This window comes from Cynoglossus semilaevis, chromosome 13, assembly GCF_000523025.1.
Source record: "Cynoglossus semilaevis isolate Cse_v1.0 chromosome 13, Cse_v1.0, whole genome shotgun sequence".
Classification (NCBI taxonomy): Eukaryota; Metazoa; Chordata; class Actinopteri; order Pleuronectiformes; family Cynoglossidae; genus Cynoglossus; species Cynoglossus semilaevis.
The window spans coordinates 5,937,962-5,962,606 of record NC_024319.1 but is presented as its reverse complement, the minus strand read 5'-3'; the positions used below and the strand labels follow the sequence as shown (position 1 = coordinate 5,962,606).

The window sequence follows — 24,645 nt, the reverse complement described above, 5'->3', positions numbered from 1 at the left end:
GCAATCCTTTCTATTGAGATTAAAATATATTATTTTATCCCTGAATCATTTTTTAAAAATTAATATCAAATATGTACAACGGTCATTTATGTCACAGTCATACGTTTGTACAAAGAAATGTTCAAATTCCATATTTAAACTCTTTACAAATAATCATTCAGCGCTAAGGCCAGACGAGAAGGCTAGCTCAGAGCTGCCATCTGTTGGTGTAAAAGCACTACTACAACATACCCTGACACTACAAGGCTTCTCGGGTCTCTCACGCTCCCCTGTACGTTTGTCTTGTCACTAAATCTTCAGCTTAACGTTCATTCAGTGATTGAGGACAGCTGTGTAATTAAAGTGTAGTTTCTCAAAGACTGGAGGGTAAATGAAAACAATGACCTAAATGGAATGCCTCTTCTACTGTCAGGCAGTTCCCTGAGTCACGGTGAATTCACTGTGGCTAAAGGAAACAGTGATGTAAAGCTTTGTGTAACTAAAATTACTGGATACTTGGCAAGAAGGAGTTGGATGTAGAATAAACACAGGCAGACAGAGAGGAGTTGAAGTTACGTAAGTGGAGAAAACAAACTGCTGAGTGTGTTCTCCTCTGATCTTATCGCAGCGGGTGAACCCGGCCTCTGCGTTTAGATTGGTTCCGGTATTGTCACCTCCGGAGTGGGATTATCAGAGTGAATTTGCGGGGATCCATCGGTGCCTCTGTTAACAGCATGTGTTTGTGTTTAAGAGTTGAGGTAACAGGTTGTTGTCCTTGGACTGTAAATGCACTGCATTCTAAACTAATAAAGATAATAATGTCCAGGTTGACTTCACCCTCAAGCAAATTTTGGCCGAGCCTCCGACCTTGTTTTTTTTTCTCTCCTTCTGTTTTGAGAGGGTTCACTAAAGGTCATGTGACGTTGCCTGTGTACTTTGGGCCATGCCATTTCCTGCCATGCACTTACTGTGCATTAGGTTTTTGAAACACATTATAATACTGAACAGAACCTTGAACATTGGATGTTAATCCAATTTCCTGTAATCAGTGCAACATTAATCATTTATTCAGTTCCCAAAAACTGTTTATCTTTAAATTTGTTTGATTGAATTAACTTTTATACAAAGCAATATTTTTTCTACTTCTCTGGTTTGATGAAATTAACATATATTATGGCCAAGGCTTTTGTTCTGTCACCTTGAGTCCTAAATTCTTCTGTTGTTTTGAACAGGCCATTATTGTCATTGTAAATTCTTTGCGTCTCGTTGACCAGTTTGACACACTGTGTGGATGAGGTTAAACCTAGTCATCAGAGTGAACCACTACACTTGAAGTCTTCTTATTTACTACCATATACATCAGGCCTGTGTCTCCATCTGTAAGAGTTAAATGAACAGGAGTGTCTGTCAGAGCTCCATGTAACAGGAGGAAAACAGTAGGAACTGCTTAAGGTTTGTTTTTTATCCACCAACACAAAGAGAGAGAAGTTGGGTTTGAAAGAAGGGAGAGGAAGGAGAGAGGAGGGGGCAGCACATGCTATGGGCGGTCCATGTGGATTCCATCACTGGCATGTCAGACATTACAGACCAGTTTGGCTCAGCACTCTTTAAACCAACCCCCTTTTCCACCCTCTCTCTTTCTGTCTCTTTGACTCTGACACTCTTGTCCCCTCCCTCCTCCTTCCTTTTCCTCTCTCTCCCTCTCTCTCTCCTCTGCCACTTCCATAGAGCCATTTTCTAAAACTTTACACTCCCTCCCTCCTTCTCTTCTCAACTTCTCAGTCTTCCTTCTCTTTTCCTCCTGCTTACTTCCCTTGACCTTGCCCTTTCCTGGAAGAGTGTTCCCTTGACCTTGCCCTTTCCTGGAAGAAAAAAAATGTGATGGCAGGAGAGGAGTTTCACTGACTGTCGGGCTTCAGGCACCATGAGTGAGTACGAAACAAAGCAGAGCGTCAGCTGATCATGTGTTAGCTTGACTAACATCTGTGTGGAGATGATAGTCTCCCTCTCTATCTGTGGATCTCTGTGTTCCTGGGAGTCGTTCACTGAGTCACTCGGTTTCCTCCCTGTTCTGCCTAGTGATCGTTGCTTAAGGAAACTTTACAGTTTGTTTAGAAGAAAACAAGAAATATCACTAACTCTAACATGGACATAACTATTACTTCTGTATATCAAGCACCACTGTGAAATACTGTACTTGCAGTACTGTCCAGACTGTCAAAAACCTTCTGCTTCTGTTCAATGACCTCATTGCTCTGTGTAGTACTACTTGGTCAAGTTATACTGTACAGTACACTGTGCGCAGTGCTGGCTCATGTGTCCTTCCACTAATAGAGGACAGTTCTCTTTTGAGCATGCTCTTTTTATGTGTGTGTAGTTCACGTGTAGCACAGTAAAGATTTATGGTCTGAAACTAATGGTGAATATATTCAGTTTCTGTCTGTGTTGGTTTCTCAGACCCACACTGTGACCGTTGCCCGGTCTTACTTGTGAACTTGAACTTTCTTCCTCTGGTGGTGAGGAGCTGGCACTGCAGATAATCCTCTCCACCGCCACAGTCAATATTTACATTTGAATGTGGGAGTTGAATTAAAACACATGACATGAGTGGCAGAGCACGGGCAAAACTTTGAATCGATGGCTTTCTTTTAAATTCCTCTGTCTGTCTCAGTATAAGAGTTAAACTAAGAATATTTCTGACAGTCATCCCAAAAGAATTTCTCCTCAACAAGCAGCCAATTTTGTTCAACAGGGTAGATGAAATATTTAGACTCAGTGTCTCAGATCAGGTTTCTGTTACTTTAATCAGTCTTGGTCATCACACGCGTGTACTCTCACTTTTTGTCCGTCTCCTCTGACCCTTTTTTCAACACAGCACGAGTTTGTGCTATTATTATCCTGATCCACATCCTATCAGTACTCAGTTTAGAAGTGCACAGGTCATGTTTCACATCGGCACAAAAAGGACACATTGGGAAAAGCAGCAGTATTAGGATCAAGTTTTTGTTACTGTTTGTTAAGTATTTTGAATCAACAGTTTGTATGCTAATTTTGGAGGAAGCCCTGCGCCTTCATCATCAACTCATACTGATTAAGTACCTCTGTTAGTGAGCACTCATAGAGCTCTTGTTGTCTTGATCTGTTACGAGCACATGTCAAAAATGAAAAAAGTTGGGTATATTATGTTAGAGATGCTCAAAAAGTAAATTATTCTTTTGTGGACGGTGACCAAGATATTTAGATTTAAGAGTGAACAGATGAAGGTTTGTGGCCATTTTATTTTGAAAAAAAAAAAAAAAGACTGGATATACGTGTATACAATGTGCACACATTCAAATCTGTGTGACTGTCGTTCTCAACGCATTAAGTCATTCAGTCCATACCAGCAAACTGTGAGGGACATTATTGTTGTGGACAAAGATAGATGGACAGATGACATAAATAGGACATTGTCCACATGATCAAATCTATTCTCACAGCTTCTCTACTTGTCATTACTGGAAGTGTTACTGACTTCCGGAATGTGTTTTCTTTGTTCATGACAAATTGTCAACAGAAAGGCACATACCTGAACTGTTTCTGGTTGACACTGCTGGTTGAGATGGAAGTTTTTTTGTTTGTTTTTATGTGTTTACAAAGCAGTTTGTTTATCTTGTCTCATCACGACTAAAGGTCAGAGAATGATTGACTTTCATTCACTAATGTTTTTCAATGTTTCTCTCATTTTTAATCATATTAAAGCTACAAATGTAGATGTTTTGTTCAAATGTATATCTATCTAAAAACCGCACACTACCAGTTAAGGCCACTAGTGGGCACTCTATACTTTCATTTAAAATACTATGCACATGCTTTTTATATACAGTTACAGTAATTACTTGAATCTCAGGTTTGTCTTTTTTATTATATTTTACTGTGTGAAATGAGTATTTATCTCTTCTGACAACAATCACCATGTCCAGTAACTGCATACTGTTTATTAAGAACTACATTAGAAAATAAATAAAAATTAAAAAAAGTTAAATTAAATTTTTAAATAAATTTGCTCTAACAACTGTGCTTGTGTCTGTCCGTGTGTCTCTACAGATGTGTGTAACAGTACTGATTTGCCAGAGCTTGAGATCATCAGCTTATTGGAGGAGCAGCTGCCTGTCTACAAGCTGAGGGCTGACACCATCTTCGGCTACGATCAAGATGACTGGGTCCACACACCACTGGTGGATCCTTGTGCTGCCCTCGACCTGACCACTGAGCAGATAGAGGAGACCCTCAAATACTTCTGTGAGTTAATCACTGTCTCTCTTACACACCCACCCCCACACCTGAGGCAGGGATGGGGCACAAATAGATGACCATCTGCCTCACACAGCGTGGGTGTGATGGCTGGTCACGGCTGTCACAACAAACAGACACGAGGACTGTCTCTCGTTTGTTTCCATTTTCCCATACAGGTTTGTACGACCTCTGTTGTGTTAACACTAACATTGGTTTCGTGGCTCGCTCTCTGAACAGTACCTGCTGTTAGTCACATACACTCGTGTTCACTCTCCCAGAATCAAATAAGGGCACGGCCCAGGCTCACATTAAGCACATGCACACACTGCGTGGGGGTCAAGACACTACGGAGTGTTGTCTAATGTTCTCAACATAAATAATTAAGATGTGACTTATGTCTGCTTGACGACTGACTCAGGGTAAAATACTGTATGTTCTAAAATGGAACTAAGGAGTTGTAAATAGATCTTAGAAATAAAACTGCAGTGTAATGTTTACTGCTTGGACATGGAGACTGTGGCATTGACGTTGACCTTCACCTACGCTGCTCAGAGAGGAAGTAACAAGTCAATGTCAATGTAAAACCAGAGTAAGAAAGTCTGCACGCTTTTTTTTAAAGCATTTCCTTCTCAATACATTATTTTTGTGATAATCAATAACTTTATTATTATGTCAAGCACAGTGTAGGTCATTTTTGCCATGTTCTGTTTTCCTGGTAATGAAGCAGTGACAGTGGACCAGATTTGAGATTACCATGTCAGTTGTATTTGTCTGAGTTGTAACACCTCGTCAGCAATCTATGGATTATGAAGAGTTTTTAAATCTGTTTAAATAAACTGTCAGTTGAGGTTGAAACAGTTATTGACATGGAGGCAGCTGACCAACAGAGGGCAACGGCGGGGCACGAGACAACCTTCTACGTCTTCTAAATAACCCATATTATGAATACTAGACAAGATTTGGGTTTTGAACAAGGTTAGCGGCCGAGGCCAATTGAAATAGAACATAATACAAAAACTAATACGGATTAGTTTTTCTATCAATAGTAGGCCTCCCCAGCCTGGGTATTTTGAACAAGGTTAGCGGCCGAAGCCAATTGAAATAGAACACAATACAAAAACTAATACGGATTCGTTTTTCTATCAATACCCAGCCTGGGTTTCTGGGTTGAACTATTGTTTACATTATCCACATAGGAATTAACATGATATTGTAGAGTTTGTATTTGAGAACTATTGTTTACATTATCCACATAAGAATTAACATGATACAGTTTGTATTTGACCCTTTATGCTGCAGTCCTTCCCATTTAACTAGGCTTGAAACTGGCATCATAGGAGAATAATGACTGTGGTGTTGTCTTCTTGAGGCAAAGTGTCGTGCACAGGGACACAAGGAAATGCAGCGAAAATTAACAACTGGTTGTAAAACAGTCCGGGCCCCTGAGCCCTACACATCCTGTTAATAATCAATATAGTGACGTGTTCAACTGTAACACACCTTATTGAGAGCTCTAATGCCATCTCCTGTTTGACAGTGGACTGTTAAGATTTCGGCTTTGTGTGTTTAGTTACGGTCAATCTTCTAAAAAATGTAATTTCGTGTGTTTATGGGGAAAAATGTCATGAAAAAGATCCACTGCCATCTGATTTCTGAAGCATGTGTTAATGTCCTCACTTCCGAGCAGAACCAGCCAATCGCTGAACACACTGCTACATTCATTCATTTTGACTTTAGCCACGTCACCACTGCCAACGCTACACTTGTTTCTGCTAACACTTCTCTCTACATGGAGCTGAGCCTTCAGCCTCGGGAGCTTGTTACTATAGCAACCACACAGAAGGACAAAGTGGAGGAGAGGGCGGAGGAGGCTGACAGGAAGCCAGAAAAACTGCTCTTGCCTAATTGGCTGTAGCCTTTTTCTAACTCCACCCACTACACCGTGTCATGATTTTCATCACTTCTGCTGCAAAACCCGTGACTGCTGCTGCTTCTGATGCTGCGGCTGCTCACTCGCTGTATCTGTGTTGAGTCATTGTATGGGATTTCAATATGTGGAGGCAGAAATGTCACTGGGAAAGGGATGTTGGGAAACAGAAGGGCAAAGAAGGTTTGGACAGAAGGACACGTTCCCACACTGGAAGAAATATGAATTGACTGAGGACATGTGAAGAGGATTGGAGGGTAATCTGACAAATTCTGTGAAGATCTGAAGCCAGAAAGGTAAAGTGACTGAGTGATGAAACAGTATGACAAGGTTACAGAGTCTGTGGTGATCTGACAACAAATGATCTGATACCATGGATGACAACTGCCTGAGTCGATTGTAGTTCCCTTGGATGTCAGGAGAAAAAACTTCACCACTGAGGAAATGATTTGAATAACTGAAGTGAATGTGGATCCTGGATTGACTCTCACCAACACCTCACTTCACCTCACTGGGAACCACTGAGGATGCTGCGATAGCACAACTGGACACCGATGGTTTAACCAGTGGACAAAAATGCTACAGCTGAGTTTGCTGGGACACTGGAGACAATACAGCTTTGTGACAGAGCTGTGAGGATGAAGAGACGAGGTCAAAGGTTTGTCAAGGCAGATTACTATGAACTGGACTGGTACTATGAAGAGTGTACCGATGGTAAGACAACAGTCGGTCGTAGACAATGATACATCACTTTTGAAGGGTATCTTACTGTAAGGTGGACAGTGTAAAGATGAGCAACATTTAAGGTGTTGTGCAACTATCTCTGGTGGTTCAGAGGCAGAGTTGGAAACTGAGTTATGGTTTGTTTTTGGCTAAATTGCTTAGAAACTGAGTTATGGTTTGTTTTTGGCTTCATAATTTAGTCACATCCATATATGAGGAGTTTACCGTAATTAAGATCAAGCTATTTACTAAACTCTACAGTAATATTTTCCATGGCTGGTGTCAATCACTGGCATCTCTGGCTGTTTCTACATCCTTTCTCTGAGAGTCTTTATGTGGCGTCTGTGTTTGTCTGCTTTCTTTAGGTTTTACCTATTGTGGTCCATATGTGTAATTTAACAATTGAAAACTTAAATTTGTCCTTTACAGACAGCAGTGTGATCAGCTGTTATAATTGTCATGTACATTGATGTGTATGAAATACATGAAGAGAAATGTCTGCAGCAGGAGTTACATAACAGTTTAATTCACTTCCTGAAGCTGCAATATCTCCTGATGTTTTGCTATAGCAACCCCTCACCCGCCCCAACCTCCCCCGTGAGATTACCCAGTCTATGTACTGTAGATACTGACAACAGTTCATTAGTATAGTATCATTACTGCCATGAAACTAATGACATAAACCCTGGTGGAGTGGGTTGTTTTGAGAGGTAGAAATAGAAAGCAGCTGGCTGGTTCTTATTCTGAGATATGCAGGGGAGGGATGTGGAAGTAGGTTGGCTTATATTTAGCCCAGGGATTTGAATGTTGCCACAAACCCCTCCTCGCTGACACTCCACTGACTATTCTTTGGCACCCAGGAAACCTGTCTAACAAAAGGACTGGACGGTCAGACCCTAACTATAGCAGAGGCCAGGGGGTGGAAACAGAGCAGCCTATTGTTTCAGTGTGTGTGACAGGATGATGGGATTGTGACGGGAAACAAAATAAGGAGAACACTTCAAGTATTGTTGTGCGCACTTTAGCTGTGACATGGCAATTCAAATGTTGGAGAGTGAAGCCGGAATGTGATCAGAGAAGCAATGAGAGTGAGAGAGCCCAGCTTTAGGACCACTGATGGAGGTTTTGTCCAGATCTCTTTTGTTGTCCAAAGAATTGCACCCACAGGACCATTGAGTTGAGTTACTCAAGCATGCAGGACGGTAGTGGACTGGAATCCAGTTTCTGGAGCAATTACATTAATTATAACTGTTGAGCAGTGACTAATGAACAGAATGTTGGGCCACTTTGACGTAACCCACATTTTGTTGGCGTTGTGGCAAAGAAGTCTGTTGTGTTCAGTGTCAGTGGACATGTGCGACATTCATGAATAAATAAGAACATAATTGAAAAGGCATTCTTAGTTTACTCTTCCTAATGCCTTTGAATGTTGTTACTAAAAAAAATACTTCAACTTGAGTATTTAGGATATTACTATTTATCTTTCACATCAAGTAATGAAGATTATTCTGTAAACGCTGCTCCTTTATTTTCTACTTTTACATTACTTCAGTCTGTGGCCCCACCCTGAGAACAGGTGCATGTCCCTTATTGTTTACACTGTCTTGTCTCCATAGAGGCAGAACAGACTGTACCAAAGTGTTGTTCCAATGGGGGAGGTAAACAAAAACCTGACTTTTATAGGTCTGTTACAAACGGTCACTATTCAGCTCCACTTTCCTCATGCAGACGCAGAACTACTTTACAAATCACTCTGTGGAGAGGGCATGTGTCTGTGATCTGTGATTATGGACAAACAGAAAAATATGGCAGATTAGAAGATTAAATCCTCTGCTGCGTTGTGTTTAATCCGCCTCAACTCGGCTAAATGACATTCAGACGGACAGCTTTGATCAAACGAGTGAAGTCAATGAAGTCTACCCTCCTGATCGTGGTAAAATAGAGCAGGCCATTTACTGGCCAGTCACATGGCAGAGGGGGAGGAGTCAGAGCAGTTATCTGGTCCAGTCACAGATCTACAACAGAGGACATAAGATACACACACTTTTTGAAACACTTCATCCACTGGGATATACATACAGAGGAGTACACACCATGGCCTGTACTGAGGAAGAGGAATTTCTAGGCTTCTCCCTCCGTATTTTCAACAAAAGTGTAGTTTCTTATCCAGGCACACCCAAACAGGGCAGTGATTCATAGACTGAAAATAAGATACACTCCCTCAGATGCATTCTTCTCAGGTAGAATCTATGGCGTTGAGCCAGCAGTTTTTGTGGTTATCTGGTTAGCTGGAGTGCCAGAGTGGGGCATGGCACTGGTTACACCTGCTGAGGACCAGCTGGACATCTCCTACTTGGAAGATGAGGAATATGCCTACATGGCCTGTAGTGAAAGCACAAGACTGGAGGAAGATGAAGAGAGTGTGGACAAGGACGAAGAGTACGTCTGTCTTCCCAGTTGTGAAAGTACGGAGCAGGAGGAAGAAGAGGAGATGGATGACGAACAACAGATGTTGTTTGAAGGTAGTGATCGTGTGTGTGTGTGTTTCAGGCATCATCTGTGATGTTAGTTTTAAGTCAGTGTTCTTCAAGAGCCACGTGTATCTGGCCTTTTTTTTAATAGTTTGTTTGTAAAGTCATCTGTTAGACGGTGATGACGTGAATTCAAAAGAGGATTATTAGATAACCTGTGGACTGTATGGTTGTCTCCTGAGCCTTTATCCTGCCTTTGCTGACTTTGATGTTCCATGTTTATCTGCTCTAAGCTGGCTGCTGCTTCATTTCCCTGCTGATTTGACATATTCAAATGTTGACTTTCAGCAAAGCAGAAACAAAGGTCTATTTCAATTCCACTAAGATGTGCACATGTTCGAAATGAACAGCGTCGATCACAGGGGCGGAGTGAGCGGCTGTTTTGTGATTTCATTAACCTGAGGTGAACTGACAGCGAGGTCCTTCTCACATGTATGTAAAGGTATATTTGCATTAGAGAAAAAGCCGTGATGGATTACGTTCAGTGCAATGCATGCTTGTGTCAGAAGTGTCGAAGGCAGTATGACTTTCTTTCTTATTATAAAATATGCAGAAGTATGTAAACAGTTTCACGATTTTGGATTCGTTATTGCAATTTTGCAGAAAATCCACTGTCAGTATTCTGCTCGTAGCTGTGCTGACTTTAATTCAGATACTCAAGATGTTAGAAATCTAGGAGCATTGCAACTTTAACAATGAGCTACAGTTGGAATTATGAGAATTTTTACAGGCTCCACACTAGAAGCAGTGAAACACAGAGGTGTCACTGATGTGAGTTCTACAAACTGACTCCTTTTCTGTTTAGAAAGCCCATGGCCTTGACTATTTATTCAAGAAAATATTAAATTCACCCCCTTTTTAAATGTAAGTTTGTCCAAACAAAAAACCAAACTAAAATATTTTGTACTATTGTAAAATAATCCCTGTAAATAATTCAAAATATAATCTGGACTGAAGAGCCACACTTTGAACTTGACTGCATGTTGCCCTTCAGTCTTTGTCATGGTGCTTGTTTATTGTCTGTGAACTTGTGTGGTGTCTGTTACTCAGCAGCAGCCATTACCCTTATGCCACTGAGAGCAGCAACACTAGAAAACTAGAAAATTTAACAAAGTCTCAATTGCTGTAAGATACCCCCCTTTTTGAAATCACATTTAAATAGAATTTCTTCCTTCGTCCTGCATTTAACAAAGAAGAAGAGGGAGTTTCTGTCTAAAGTTACCTGCTCTCACTGCTAAATACCAAGAAAAAAACCTGATCTCCTCACAGTATTTGGTTGCACCTCCTCCTACACAACCTGGCTCCGGTTCATTTTCCTTCACCACCCATTTGACCTCATGGATTAATGAAGTAAATCATTAAAGAAATTAAATACATAACAGGTTTTCTGCTGTCAGTTCCGGACCAGGAAGTTTTTATGAATATCATTAGTGTTAACATCTAAATGTTTTCAGTTGAGTGGACTTCCTTAAAAGTCACTTTAAATAAATCACATTTCTACGTGCATTAGAGGTCAACTGAGGTCAACTGATTTATCAGACCTGGGTGGAGTAGTTCCTTGGAAACCGACAATTTTGAAAGGATAGCAAACACACAGGACTGTGTGTGTTACGAGTAAACAGGCTACGCCTGACACTATCAACTCAATAATGTTACTAATGATCTGATAACGGGGGCAAATTCTGCATTTTTCCATGTGTGCAAATGTAGTCAAAGAAGTATCCTATTATTAAAGTGTTTTGTTTTTACAAAACCTAAGAGAGGTGTTAGTGAGTGTGTGTGTTTGTGTGTGTGTGTTTGTTGTACCATGCTCAGGTCAGTGTTTGTCAGTACAAAGCTTAAGTTTAATCAGATTTTTTTTTAATTATTATTCACCCTCTTTCTTAGGAAGAGAAATAAACTTGTGTCCTTTTACGATCAAAACATAAAATCATTTTACAGCCTGTTTTGTTTGATGCTGAATCTTTTTATGGTCCATGTCTTTCAGGTATGGCAGTGTTTCTTTAGCACGTGATCAGCGTTTGCAGTTGTGTTTGTTTGCTATGCTGTAGTTACAGAGAAAATCACTCTGTTAAACCCGAGATAAAAATAGAATGGTCATTGTTGACGGACAGTAGTCATTGTTGTCTGGTGCTCCTCTTAACGGTGCACCAAACATGGACAGTACAGTACAGTATATCCCTGTTGCCATGGTAATGTAGAATCAAAGTTTTTCTACAACCACAGAACAGAATTTCATCGTCTCATGAAAACCTGCATGGTTTCGATTTTTCAAATTTTGCTTGTGCTTGTGTTAACATTTTTACATTAGGTATTAATTTCTAAATTTATAGAAATGGATCATAATATTAAATTCTTTCCTTGACTAAAATATAACCAGCTGTGTGTTTTTGTGTTCTCGAGCACTTTGCTCTTCAGGTGATGATATGATTATTAGGTAAATTTGCGTTTGCCAAATCCATTTTGCATTTTAAATCATTTGTGTTTACAGTGGTTTGTACTGCAGTGTTTACAGTAGCGTGTACTGACATGATTATGCGCCTATTAATATAAATACGCTTGAAGCTGTTTGTCTTGCATATAATATAAATGTCTGTGATGGAAAATCGTTTGTTGTTCATTAAAATGAAAAGTGACCTGGTCTTTCAGAGTGGGCTGAACCAGACAGGTGATATCACTGATATCATGCTTTTTGTCTCTGCTGCTTGCTGTGTGAACTTCGACCCCTGAGGTGAAGTGACTCACTCTGTTGTCATCAGCCGGATAACACAACACCCAGTTATTTACAGGGTTCATAGGTGTGCTCGAAACCCTTGAGTGTGCTTAAATTTTAAAGCAGTGATCTTCAGGTGTGAGAGTACAGCTGGATACCAGTCACTACATGACTTCATGGATAAAAATATGTTGAGTGAAAACTATAGCAAAAGTAGATATGGAAATGGAAAATGAAGATTATTCTGTAAACGCTGCTCCTTTATTTTCTACTTTTACATTACTTCAGTCTGTGGCCCCACCCTGAGAACAGGTGCATGTCCCTTATTGTTTACACTGTCTTGTCTCCATAGAGGCAGAACAGACTGTACCAAAGTGTTGTTCCAATGGGGGAGGTAAACAAAAACCTGACTTTTATAGGTCTGTTACAAACGGTCACTATTCAGCTCCACTTTCCTCATGCAGACGCAGAACTACTTTACAAATCACTCTGTGGAGAGGGCATGTGTCTGTGATCTGTGATTATGGACAAACAGAAAAATATGGCAGATTAGAAGATTAAATCCTCTGCTGCGTTGTGTTTAATCCGCCTCAACTCGGCTAAATGACATTCAGACGGACAGCTTTGATCAAACGAGTGAAGTCAATGAAGTCTACCCTCCTGATCGTGGTAAAATAGAGCAGGCCATTTACTGGCCAGTCACATGGCAGAGGGGGAGGAGTCAGAGCAGTTATCTGGTCCAGTCACAGATCTACAACAGAGGACATAAGATACACACACTTTTTGAAACACTTCATCCACTGGGATATACATACAGAGGAGTACACACCATGGCCTGTACTGAGGAAGAGGAATTTCTAGGCTTCTCCCTCCGTATTTTCAACAAAAGTGTAGTTTCTTATCCAGGCACACCCAAACAGGGCAGTGATTCATAGACTGAAAATAAGATACACTCCCTCAGATGCATTCTTCTCAGGTAGAATCTATGGCGTTGAGCCAGCAGTTTTTGTGGTTATCTGGTTAGCTGGAGTGCCAGAGTGGGGCATGGCACTGGTTACACCTGCTGAGGACCAGCTGGACATCTCCTACTTGGAAGATGAGGAATATGCCTACATGGCCTGTAGTGAAAGCACAAGACTGGAGGAAGATGAAGAGAGTGTGGACAAGGACGAAGAGTACGTCTGTCTTCCCAGTTGTGAAAGTACGGAGCAGGAGGAAGAAGAGGAGATGGATGACGAACAACAGATGTTGTTTGAAGGTAGTGATCGTGTGTGTGTGTGTTTCAGGCATCATCTGTGATGTTAGTTTTAAGTCAGTGTTCTTCAAGAGCCACGTGTATCTGGCCTTTTTTTTAATAGTTTGTTTGTAAAGTCATCTGTTAGACGGTGATGACGTGAATTCAAAAGAGGATTATTAGATAACCTGTGGACTGTATGGTTGTCTCCTGAGCCTTTATCCTGCCTTTGCTGACTTTGATGTTCCATGTTTATCTGCTCTAAGCTGGCTGCTGCTTCATTTCCCTGCTGATTTGACATATTCAAATGTTGACTTTCAGCAAAGCAGAAACAAAGGTCTATTTCAATTCCACTAAGATGTGCACATGTTCGAAATGAACAGCGTCGATCACAGGGGCGGAGTGAGCGGCTGTTTTGTGATTTCATTAACCTGAGGTGAACTGACAGCGAGGTCCTTCTCACATGTATGTAAAGGTATATTTGCATTAGAGAAAAAGCCGTGATGGATTACGTTCAGTGCAATGCATGCTTGTGTCAGAAGTGTCGAAGGCAGTATGACTTTCTTTCTTATTATAAAATATGCAGAAGTATGTAAACAGTTTCACGATTTTGGATTCGTTATTGCAATTTTGCAGAAAATCCACTGTCAGTATTCTGCTCGTAGCTGTGCTGACTTTAATTCAGATACTCAAGATGTTAGAAATCTAGGAGCATTGCAACTTTAACAATGAGCTACAGTTGGAATTATGAGAATTTTTACAGGCTCCACACTAGAAGCAGTGAAACACAGAGGTGTCACTGATGTGAGTTCTACAAACTGACTCCTTTTCTGTTTAGAAAGCCCATGGCCTTGACTATTTATTCAAGAAAATATTAAATTCACCCCCTTTTTAAATGTAAGTTTGTCCAAACAAAAAACCAAACTAAAATATTTTGTACTATTGTAAAATAATCCCTGTAAATAATTCAAAATATAATCTGGACTGAAGAGCCACACTTTGAACTTGACTGCATGTTGCCCTTCAGTCTTTGTCATGGTGCTTGTTTATTGTCTGTGAACTTGTGTGGTGTCTGTTACTCAGCAGCAGCCATTACCCTTATGCCACTGAGAGCAGCAACACTAGAAAACTAGAAAATTTAACAAAGTCTCAATTGCTGTAAGATACCCCCCTTTTTGAAATCACATTTAAATAGAATTTCTTCCTTCGTCCTGCATTTAACAAAGAAGAAGAGGGAGTTTCTGTCTAAAGTTACCTGCTCTCACTGCTAAATACCAAGAAAAAAACCTGATCTCCTCACAGTATTTGGTTGCACCTCCTCCTACACAACCTGGCTCCGGTTCATTTTCCTTCACCACCCATTTGACCTCATGGATTAATGAAGTAAATCATTAAAGAAATTAAATACATAACAGGTTTTCTGCTGTCAGTTCCGGACCAGGAAGTTTTTATGAATATCATTAGTGTTAACATCTAAATGTTTTCAGTTGAGTGGACTTCCTTAAAAGTCACTTTAAATAAATCACATTTCTACGTGCATTAGAGGTCAACTGAGGTCAACTGATTTATCAGACCTGGGTGGAGTAGTTCCTTGGAAACCGACAATTTTGAAAGGATAGCAAACACACAGGACTGTGTGTGTTACGAGTAAACAGGCTACGCCTGACACTATCAACTCAATAATGTTACTAATGATCTGATAACGGGGGCAAATTCTGCATTTTTCCATGTGTGCAAATGTAGTCAAAGAAGTATCCTATTATTAAAGTGTTTTGTTTTTACAAAACCTAAGAGAGGTGTTAGTGAGTGTGTGTGTTTGTTGTACCATGCTCAGGTCAGTGTTTGTCAGTACAAAGCTTAAGTTTAATCAGATTTTTTTTTTAATTATTATTCACCCTCTTTCTTAGGAAGAGAAATAAACTTGTGTCCTTTTACGATCAAAACATAAAATCATTTTACAGCCTGTTTTGTTTGATGCTGAATCTTTTTATGGTCCATGTCTTTCAGGTATGGCAGTGTTTCTTTAGCACGTGATCAGCGTTTGCAGTTGTGTTTGTTTGCTATGCTGTAGTTACAGAGAAAATCACTCTGTTAAACCCGAGATAAAAATAGAATGGTCATTGTTGACGGACAGTAGTCATTGTTGTCTGGTGCTCCTCTTAACGGTGCACCAAACATGGACAGTACAGTACAGTATATCCCTGTTGCCATGGTAATGTAGAATCAAAGTTTTTCTACAACCACAGAACAGAATTTCATCGTCTCATGAAAACCTGCATGGTTTCGATTTTTCAAATTTTGCTTGTGCTTGTGTTAACATTTTTACATTAGGTATTAATTTCTAAATTTATAGAAATGGATCATAATATTAAATTCTTTCCTTGACTAAAATATAACCAGCTGTGTGTTTTTGTGTTCTCGAGCACTTTGCTCTTCAGGTGATGATATGATTATTAGGTAAATTTGCGTTTGCCAAATCCATTTTGCATTTTAAATCATTTGTGTTTACAGTGGTTTGTACTGCAGTGTTTACAGTAGCGTGTACTGACATGATTATGCGCCTATTAATATAAATACGCTTGAAGCTGTTTGTCTTGCATATAATATAAATGTCTGTGATGGAAAATCGTTTGTTGTTCATTAAAATGAAAAGTGACCTGGTCTTTCAGAGTGGGCTGAACCAGACAGGTGATATCACTGATATCATGCTTTTTGTCTCTGCTGCTTGCTGTGTGAACTTCGACCCCTGAGGTGAAGTGACTCACTCTGTTGTCATCAGCCGGATAACACAACACCCAGTTATTTACAGGGTTCATAGGTGTGCTCGAAACCCTTGAGTGTGCTTAAATTTTAAAGCAGTGATCTTCAGGTGTGAGAGTACAGCTGGATACCAGTCACTACATGACTTCATGGATAAAAATATGTTGAGTGAAAACTATAGCAAAAGTAGATATGGAAATGGAAACACAGGGTAATGAATGTAGCATAATCTTAGTGTGGACGAACGGCCATTAAAGCAAATGTCAGAGCTTTGAATCAGTGGTCGTTTGCTGCTTTACATTTTGAGACCTAACATGTCTCCATTTTGTGTGAAAATAACAATGATACTAATCCCATTTGTTCATTTTAGTGTGGACGAACGGCCATTAAAGCAAAAGTCAGAGCTTTGAATCAGTGGCCGTTTGCTGCTTTACATTTTGAGACATGTCTCCATTTTGTGTGAAAATAACAATGAGACTAATCACATTTGAGGCTGATGATGTACTTCATTTTGTGCATTTGGTAATAGTGGATAAATGCTAGAAAGAGCAATAGCCAAGGAGTCAACTCCAGGGGAAAAAAAATCAATCAAAAAATAAACAAAACCAAATTTCTGAGTCTGTGATTCCCCCTTTCTTTGCAGTGTTGTGTGCTGACAGAGTGGGCCAAATGACGAAGACCTACAGTGACATTGATGCTGTAACTCGACTGCTGGAAGAGGTAGGATTCATGTTGAGTCACATGACCTGCAGAGAACTCTTTTACTTTTTCTGTTCTGTACTGTCACTGGGCCATGAGGCTGAGGAGGAAGAACCTAAAATAGAGTGAGCTCATATCAACGAGCCAATAATAAAACACGAACGATGACGTCCGCTGATAGTCAAATAAACAGCCAAATATCACTAGCATGTGGCTGCTGAAATTTAAATTTGTACTTTTTATTTGTTTTTGTTATCAAACTCTAAATAAACAGACCTGCATTCATACCCACTACTTCCTGTAAGCGAGGGTTAGTAGTTAGAGCTGCAAACACAAACCAGTTCTGTTTAGTGACACTAATGACAGTGGAGAAGTACTTTTTTGTTTTTACTAATTAGAACAAAAGCAAGTGGTCCTTAAACTTTTAAAGTAAATATTATTTGACCTGAAACTCTACATAAATATATTTAATAATTAGCCAGGCTAAAACGCCAAGCATTTCCTGTCTACGTGTTTGGCTTCACTTGGTAGGAATATTTTGATGCAGAAACCGATTATCCTTTTTTACCAACTGTTTGCGCACCACTGGTTTAGCAAATTCACTTCCTTTATTCAATGACTTGTTAATATTGACATCTTTGTTCAAGAGTAATTGTTTAACTACAATTGTTCTTCCTTGATGAATTTTTAAACCTTTAGTTTGTCATTGCTTTGACTTTATCAATATTTGTTGGCTATTACGTGAATAACAAGTTTGATAACTATGCTTTCTTAAAAACTTTGACTTTAACTGTGCAGAAAGAGCGTGACTTGGAGTTGGCGGCGCGCATCGGTCAGTCCCTCTTAAAGAAAAACAAAACCCTCAGTGAGAGAAATGAACTGCTGGAAGAGCAAGTGGAGCACATACGAGAAGAGGTGCGCGCTGTCGTCAACCAAACACTGAACCCTCACCACCTCTCCTTTTACTCCTGGTGCCAGCTCCTCACTTGTGTTTTCCACACACACACAGGTCTCTCAGCTGCGTCATGACCTGACCATGAAAGATGAGCTGCTACAGATTTACACCAGTGCTGCTGAGGAGAGTGAGGGAGAGTCCACGGCCTCCACACCGTACGTGCCCTCCCTCCATTCTCTCAGACACCTCCTCCTCTAACCTTTCACCACTATTGTCCTCCCCCTTTCCTACGCCTCCATAAAGTGTTATGCAGTGCGGTTTTTACAACAGGTGTAAAATGTAGCACAAATATAAACATAAAACTATTGTCAGTCTTTGATAAGATGTCTTAGAGAGTGGCCTGGTTTTGACATTTGTTACTGTAGTGGTACATTAGCCGTTATGTGAAAAATAAGTTTTACCTTTAAGCATCTGTCTCAAACTTCTGGTCGAGGGGCCACTTCTGGTCCGTGAACAGTCCACATCTGGTCCTCAAGTAGATGTCATAGATGATATAATTTTGCGCTGTAGGAAATAAAAACAAAATTCAACAGTCTGTTCATTCATTAAAATAGTATTTAAGAACTAGAAACAATAATTGATCTCATTTGCACTGTTGCATTACACAGTATTTATCCTTTTGTATTGAACATTGAACACCAGTGTGGGCTCCCCAGTCAAATCACAGCTGTAACAGCAGCCCTCAGCTCATTTAAGTGAGAGACCACTGCCTCAAGGCAAAGTAATGCAGTTCACCCTGCTGTACATGTGTGTTTCCAGTGTGCGTCTTAGTGAAACCACCGTGTCAACGCCAACCTTTTTCCCACTGGACTCCCTACAGAAGAAACTCAAAGACTTGGAGGAGGAAAACAAATCACTGCGATCTGAGGTACATTTACACGTGTGTGTGATAAACCACAATGATGTCACATGTAGGTTGTGTTTTTTTAAATAGATTACACATCTGTCAGTCTTCTTTTGCCTGCACTGATGATGAAAAGTGGATTTTATTCAGTGTTTGTTATCTTTTGCCCTCACTCTGATGTCATCGGTGTGGTTTTGATTAACCATCTATTTCTTTTGTTATTATTTCCAGGCCAGTCACTTGGAGACAGAAACTATTTCCTATGAGGAGAAAGAACAACAACTTGTCAACGACTGTGTCAAAGAACTACGTACGTCACACGTTCTTTTTCCTGTGAAGCCGTATGTGGTTGAGACTCAGCTTTGTTGGCACCTCGGTTTATCCTGAGACGACTGTTCTTGTTCGCAGGTGATGCCAACTTGCAGATTTCCTCTCTGGCTGAAGAACTGGCCCGGAAGACTGAAGATGCCACCAGACAGCAGGAGGAGATCACACACCTCCTCTCCCAGATAGTTGATCTCCAGAAGAAGGCAAAGCTGGTATGGAAATTTGTAATGTTCAGATTTAGTCAGATGTCTTATCACATTATGACGTACAAGTACCAACAAATGTAATTCTATCTGTATGTGTTTGATAAATGCATGTTGTTGGGTCAGTATTTTTCACACCTGCTCTCCTCTATCTTCAGTATGCCGTAGAGAATGAGGAGCTAACTCAGCACTTGGGAGCAGCCAAAGATGCCCAGCGACAACTTACTGCTGAGGTAAGCCAGACCTGCAACCTTCTGTCTGTGATGTCATACTGTAACACCAGCAGTGTCCACCGACACATATTTAGTCCCGGACCAGACAACATAAAAATGGAACTCACCATTACACACTGCTTTAAGATTCTGTTGTGATAACCCTGTGTGGAGCTATTAAGTTTCAGTGTTTCTATATCAGTTTAACAATAGTCAGCTTATGGTTTGACTCTTTTCTACATCTCTTCACATTTAGCTACAGGAACTACAAGACAAGTATGCTGAGTGTATGGAGATGCTTCATGAAGCTCAGGAGGAACTGAAGAACCTGAGAAACAAAACACTACCGCTCAGCACACCCCGACGCTTCCACTCTTTAGGCTTGTTCCCAATGGTGGGTAAAAAAGCAAAAGGGCTGAGGCAGCGGGGGAGTTTGAAAAGAAAAAAATATTTATATCCATCAACCTGTTTGTCTCTTTTCCAGGACTCTCTGGCAGCAGAGATAGAGGGCACTATGAGGAAAGAGCTCCAGATGGATGATCCAGATGTAGAAGAGCAGAGGTAAAATGTGCCTAGACTTGAAAATAAAGAACAGAGCTCAGAATGACTTGGTCGGACATCATAATAAATACTCATCTGTTTGATGACATTATCGTCATCATTTCTTTTCTAGGCTGCATCCAAAGCGAGTGTTCCAGACGGTAAAAAATGTCAACCTGATGCGTCAAAATCGTTCGTCGTTAGCTCCCTCCCCTCTTAATATCCCCGGATCCAATCAGACGTCATGCTTGACCTCAGCGCGATCCAGCAGGGTTGGCACACCTCGTCCCAGTTCCATAAATGGAAGTGAGACAGGGTGTGGGAACTTCCTGGATAACAAGAGTAGCTGTACTTCACGAAGTCCAGATGATGGGTACGGACTGTTTGACTCTGAAAAACATACAAGTTGTTTTTATTTGTACATGAGGTAAATATTATTGTCACTAAGAGTGTAAGCATATAGACCAATGTTTTAGTTTAGGTTTTTTGAACTAGCTTAAACTCTAGACTAACTATTATTCAACTGTGTGTGTCTTTGCTCCAGCTCGGAGGACTCTAACCGGCGGCCCCCTGGTACTCCAGGGACCCCAGGTAGCAGAGACCTGGAGGCAGCTCTGCGTCGTCTTTCCCTCCGCCGTGACAACTACCTCTCAGAGAAGCGCTTTTTAGACGAGGAGAGGGAGAGAAAGCTGGCCTACCTTGCCAAAGAGGAGGAAAAAGAAGGCGGGGAGGGCAGCGGAGGACCAGGGACCCCCACTGAGAGCCTGTTGTCACTGTGCACACACCCGTCCTTGGGAAGCATCTGGTCAGGATACTCGTACGCAGCAAGGTCCTACCTGCCGGAGAAGCTGCAGATTGTAAAGCCCCTCGAAGGTGATCACTTATCTTACGCTGTTTTCAAGTCTCCAAATACTGAAAAGGAGAATAACAATCCTAATGTACAGAAATCTTTGAACAGTGAACAGAACCGAGCCCAGAACACGACACAGAATCCAAACGATATCATTCCACAGTCTTCTCTCCAAAGTCACTCAGATAGCAGCCAATCCCGAACAGACAACCACAGTCAGTGCCATCGACACAATCAATATGTCATTTTTCATAATAACAGTCGCTCCAAGATACTAATGAGAGCAATGAGTCTGCACGGGAGCTGCAGTTCCCTCGAGCAAGGCAGCTTAAAAAACTCACAGCCTCTCGTCAGAACTCCACTGACTTTGTTGACGGGTCTGTTGGAGGTGTTAGGACAACACGGAGGCAGTCTGAACCCTCAGCACTCCTTCTACTTCAGACACACACAACCACGCTGTTGGTTTGAAATATAGCAACTGGTTGGACCTTAATAATAATTCTGTTGCTGGTTTGTGCCGTCAGTCTTTTTACATATCGGACGTGTTTTATTCGATTGAGTAAAAGAGTAACAGGTGTTAAGACTAACAAATTAAGTTAAATATACGTGCAGTAAGCACATCTGTATTAACACTCAATTTTCTAGTGTTATATTTTATGTTAGCACTTTACATTGTAGCAGTGTAATTTCTCTGCTTTTCGTTATTTATATCATGTCATTCTATAATTGTTGTGTAATCTGAACAGTTAAATGTTTATGCATTTGTTGCGAGATTATTTGCAAAACGGTGCCTTCGGTCATTTCACGACCTGTTATATACCGCCATCTAGTGTTTGAAGTTGGTCATTTTCAAATTAGTAACTAAAGAAAAAGTATTGTGGCTTTCACCACAGATGACCACCCCGTGCCTAAATAAAAATCCTCTTTTTTTTCAAATTTAACATGACGTATACAGTATTACTGATTACAGTATATTACTGTATGTAATGTACAATGCTTTTACTCCTTCTTTGGTCATTTTTTTCTTATTGTGTTTGTCTTTTCTTTGCACTTTCATCTTGTGTTCAGTTGGTCTGATCTAAAATAAAATGTTACACATTTCCCCCCATCTTCCCTTTTCTGTTTTTCATTCTTTTTGTGTTGCTTTCCAAAACTCTGCGAACACGTTACAGGGCAGGAGACAGTGAACTGTAACTAGACTTTGACCTCAACGACCTTGAGAAGTCTGACAGAACAGAAATGAATGAGATTGCTCAGACAATTCCAGCAAAACACTGGACAGAAATCTGTTAAACAGAAAAGTTAGAATACACTAATGCAGTTATAAAATAGTAGTATTTCCTGAAATTTATATATTTGCATAGATTCAAGTTAAACAATGTTAGGTTTACTTATGCAGATTAAACCTGAGATTCATCTGTCATTTACATAAAGTACTCAACTCTAAACAAATGTTGTTACAGACCTGATTAAAACAAATGTGTTGCTGTATCCCACAGGCTCTGCTACTCTACACGCATGGCAGCAGCTGGCTCAGCCGCACATGGGGGCTCTGCTGGATCATCGGCCCGGTGTGCTCACCAAGGGCTTCCGCACTTTACCACATGACCAGCGAGAGGAGGAAACCTGGCATCTTGACCAGCCAGAGGAGGATGAAGTGTTGTGCGACTCCTTCCACGGCTTGTTGGAGGACAGCGCTGCTCCCTTCGATGTGACGAGCTCTACCTCTTCCCCGTCCGTCTGCCGCATGAGAAACGGCGACGCTGATGAAAGTGACCTATCAGAAACAATGCACAGAGAGGCGTGTGTGGTTAAAACAGGTATTCAAAGGAAAGACGGACTTGTCGGTGACACGCCGCTTTCCTTGTCCAGCCCTGCCATGTGCTCCTCTCCTATTCCCTCGTCTTCTGAGAAGACAAACGGACACATGGGCCACAAGGAGCTCCAGCCTACCACAGTGGAGCATATGCCTGGTGAGGGCGCCTCTTATCTGTGGTCCAAGCACTGCATCCACCCTCCCTTGTAGCCCGCAGAGCATGATGGGGAAGGATGGGAGGTGGGGTGGGAGGGTGAGGGATTCCAGAAGGCTTTCATAGGACATTTTTCATATCCCAATGTGACGTCTCTTCCTGCACGATTGTCGTTCACGCACCCCAACACCCACCCATTCCACGGCAGGCCGAGTGTGCGCAGCTGTCTCACCCCATCAGTAACTGAGTATTTGCTGTTTTATTTTGCTTCTTCTCAACACCTTCTGTTGTTCCTTAAATTCTTTTCTTTCTGCCAGTTTCTTTATTTAGGACATTTTGATCTCACTGGTTTCTACAGCAGGTCACACCTGAATTTAAAACCAATCAGAAGTAGATTTTAGGTCCATGTAATGAGGAAAAACAACAATACTCTACAAACATTTGGAATCATTAAGTAAAATAAATTAAATTTCACATCTTCCTCCAGGAGTGTTCCTGGAGCCTTAGCTGTGCTCACTTCACCCTCTGTGTGTCTGTAGAGCTGGTGTTAATTCTTGGGGCTTCTGTGATTGAAACTTTCCTTCCCTTTCGGGTTGTACTTTTACTTTTTTTTTTCTTTTTTTTTGGTTCATTTATTAACTGTCTTTACTTTCTCTTCTTCTCCTCACCTCTAGTTCATTTCCCGGGGAAGTGTTTGTCCCACACAAGCTCCACATACACCTTCACCACCTGCAGGATTCTTCACCCCTCTGATCAGCTGACCACAGTTTCACCAAGGTGACTTCTGTTTACATTGGTTTTTATTTAATTTTTTTGTCAAATGTTCTTTTTTGTAATTGGAACTACTGTGTACTGGGAATTTATAAACACATGGTGGCAGTAAATGACATTTAGGACAACAGCACTGTGAGATTACTCAGTGGCCAGCCTTCTACATTTCACCCTCCACAGTCAGTCTGGAGGACACAGCAGCCACTGTGTCATTCACCTAATGTCTGTATTGTCTGATTGGCCCGTGGCAGGTCACATGATGAGGAAGATGACGTGGAGTTGTATCATATGGTCGTAATGGGGGAAGTAGAACAGACCCATTGAGTGTTCCCACTGGTGTTCATGTGGGTGAGGAGATGCATGGAGTGTTTGCATCAAACAGTTTGAAATAAGATTTTCCCTAATGCTAATCAGACTAACATGACTGTTGACCAACACTAAATAAAAACCAACCATCTTTTGCACAGCAATCCTGAGTTCTGGTGGGCATTGTGCTGAAATTTAACTTTTTCACTAGAATATTTTGTCATTTTAATGCTGACTTGGACCTCGAGTACAGAAGCTAGCTAGTTGTGTTCTTTGTTGTCTTTGTGAGCAGTTGATTAACAGGGAAAACAGAAATCTAAGAATAGCACTCCTGAAATTCTTAAGATTCTTGAATGCAGCTATTTAAACTAATTAAAACATTTAATAATCTTTCAAGTATAAGCGGTGAGAACACGGTCACTGTTTGTTTTGCAACTCACGTCTCAGGTTCAGTCAATGATCTATGATGATTTTGCTGTGGGCCAAACTGTCTAACGGACTTCTCAGTATCAGATAACAGCGTGAATGCGTACAGTATGGTCTCCTAACTCATCTGGGCCTCAGTGACCAATCAAGTGTTGTCCTTGTTTGATGCACACGTATTAAAGCTGATGACTCGTCTGTGTCGTCTTCATCATTTCTAACTGCTTCTTCTCTTTCTCCTCACTTTCCTCCACATTCTGACATCACTGACAGCAGCACTCACATCAGCACCTCAACTCCTGCTCCTTCACCTGTTCCCTTCTCTGCACCCTCCACTCCTTCCTACACCCCATGCTGCACCCCACGCCCCCCTTCTCCTTCTCTTTTCCTTGCTTCCTCCTCT

At 41.0% G+C, this 24,645-nt stretch overlaps 2 protein-coding genes across 5 annotated transcripts in view; one reads left to right on the top strand and one right to left on the bottom strand.

Moving 5' to 3' along the window:
* Nucleotides 1-19,084, bottom strand: part of ulk4 (unc-51 like kinase 4) — a 96,758-nt gene extending 77,674 nt beyond the window's left edge. The window contains exons 1-2 of one of the 2 annotated variants that reach the window (XM_025061682.1): nucleotides 18,955-19,084; nucleotides 18,198-18,300 (exon numbers count right to left, since the gene is read on the bottom strand). The gene's annotated coding sequence lies outside the window, so the exon portion shown is untranslated. Of the gene's footprint in view, nucleotides 1-18,197; nucleotides 18,550-18,954 lie in introns of those variants that run through there. The other variant, XM_025061681.1, reaches the window with a different exon arrangement.
* The window catches only part of LOC103388301 (trafficking kinesin-binding protein 1-like), a 28,808-nt gene that overhangs the window by 1,227 nt on the left and 2,936 nt on the right, over nucleotides 1-24,645 (top strand). The window contains exons 2-16 of one of the 3 annotated variants that reach the window (XM_025061686.1): nucleotides 4,066-4,260; nucleotides 16,786-16,862; nucleotides 17,640-17,756; nucleotides 17,851-17,951; nucleotides 18,556-18,664; nucleotides 18,872-18,950; nucleotides 19,049-19,179; nucleotides 19,329-19,403; nucleotides 19,639-19,776; nucleotides 19,867-19,943; nucleotides 20,056-20,295; nucleotides 20,467-20,795; nucleotides 22,272-22,745; nucleotides 23,417-23,519; nucleotides 24,519-24,634. In XM_025061686.1, coding sequence (XP_024917454.1) covers nucleotides 16,812-16,862; nucleotides 17,640-17,756; nucleotides 17,851-17,951; nucleotides 18,556-18,664; nucleotides 18,872-18,950; nucleotides 19,049-19,179; nucleotides 19,329-19,403; nucleotides 19,639-19,776; nucleotides 19,867-19,943; nucleotides 20,056-20,295; nucleotides 20,467-20,795; nucleotides 22,272-22,745; nucleotides 23,417-23,519; nucleotides 24,519-24,634 — 2,140 coding nt within the window. In that variant the 5' untranslated portion in view covers nucleotides 4,066-4,260; nucleotides 16,786-16,811. Of the gene's footprint in view, nucleotides 1-4,065; nucleotides 4,261-5,500; nucleotides 6,896-12,410; nucleotides 13,407-16,785; nucleotides 16,863-17,639; nucleotides 17,757-17,850; nucleotides 17,952-18,555; nucleotides 18,665-18,871; nucleotides 18,951-19,048; nucleotides 19,180-19,328; nucleotides 19,404-19,638; nucleotides 19,777-19,866; nucleotides 19,944-20,055; nucleotides 20,296-20,466; nucleotides 22,242-22,271; nucleotides 22,746-23,416; nucleotides 23,520-23,764; nucleotides 24,498-24,518; nucleotides 24,635-24,645 lie in introns of those variants that run through there. The other 2 variants (XM_025061685.1, XM_008323235.3) reach the window with 2 other exon arrangements.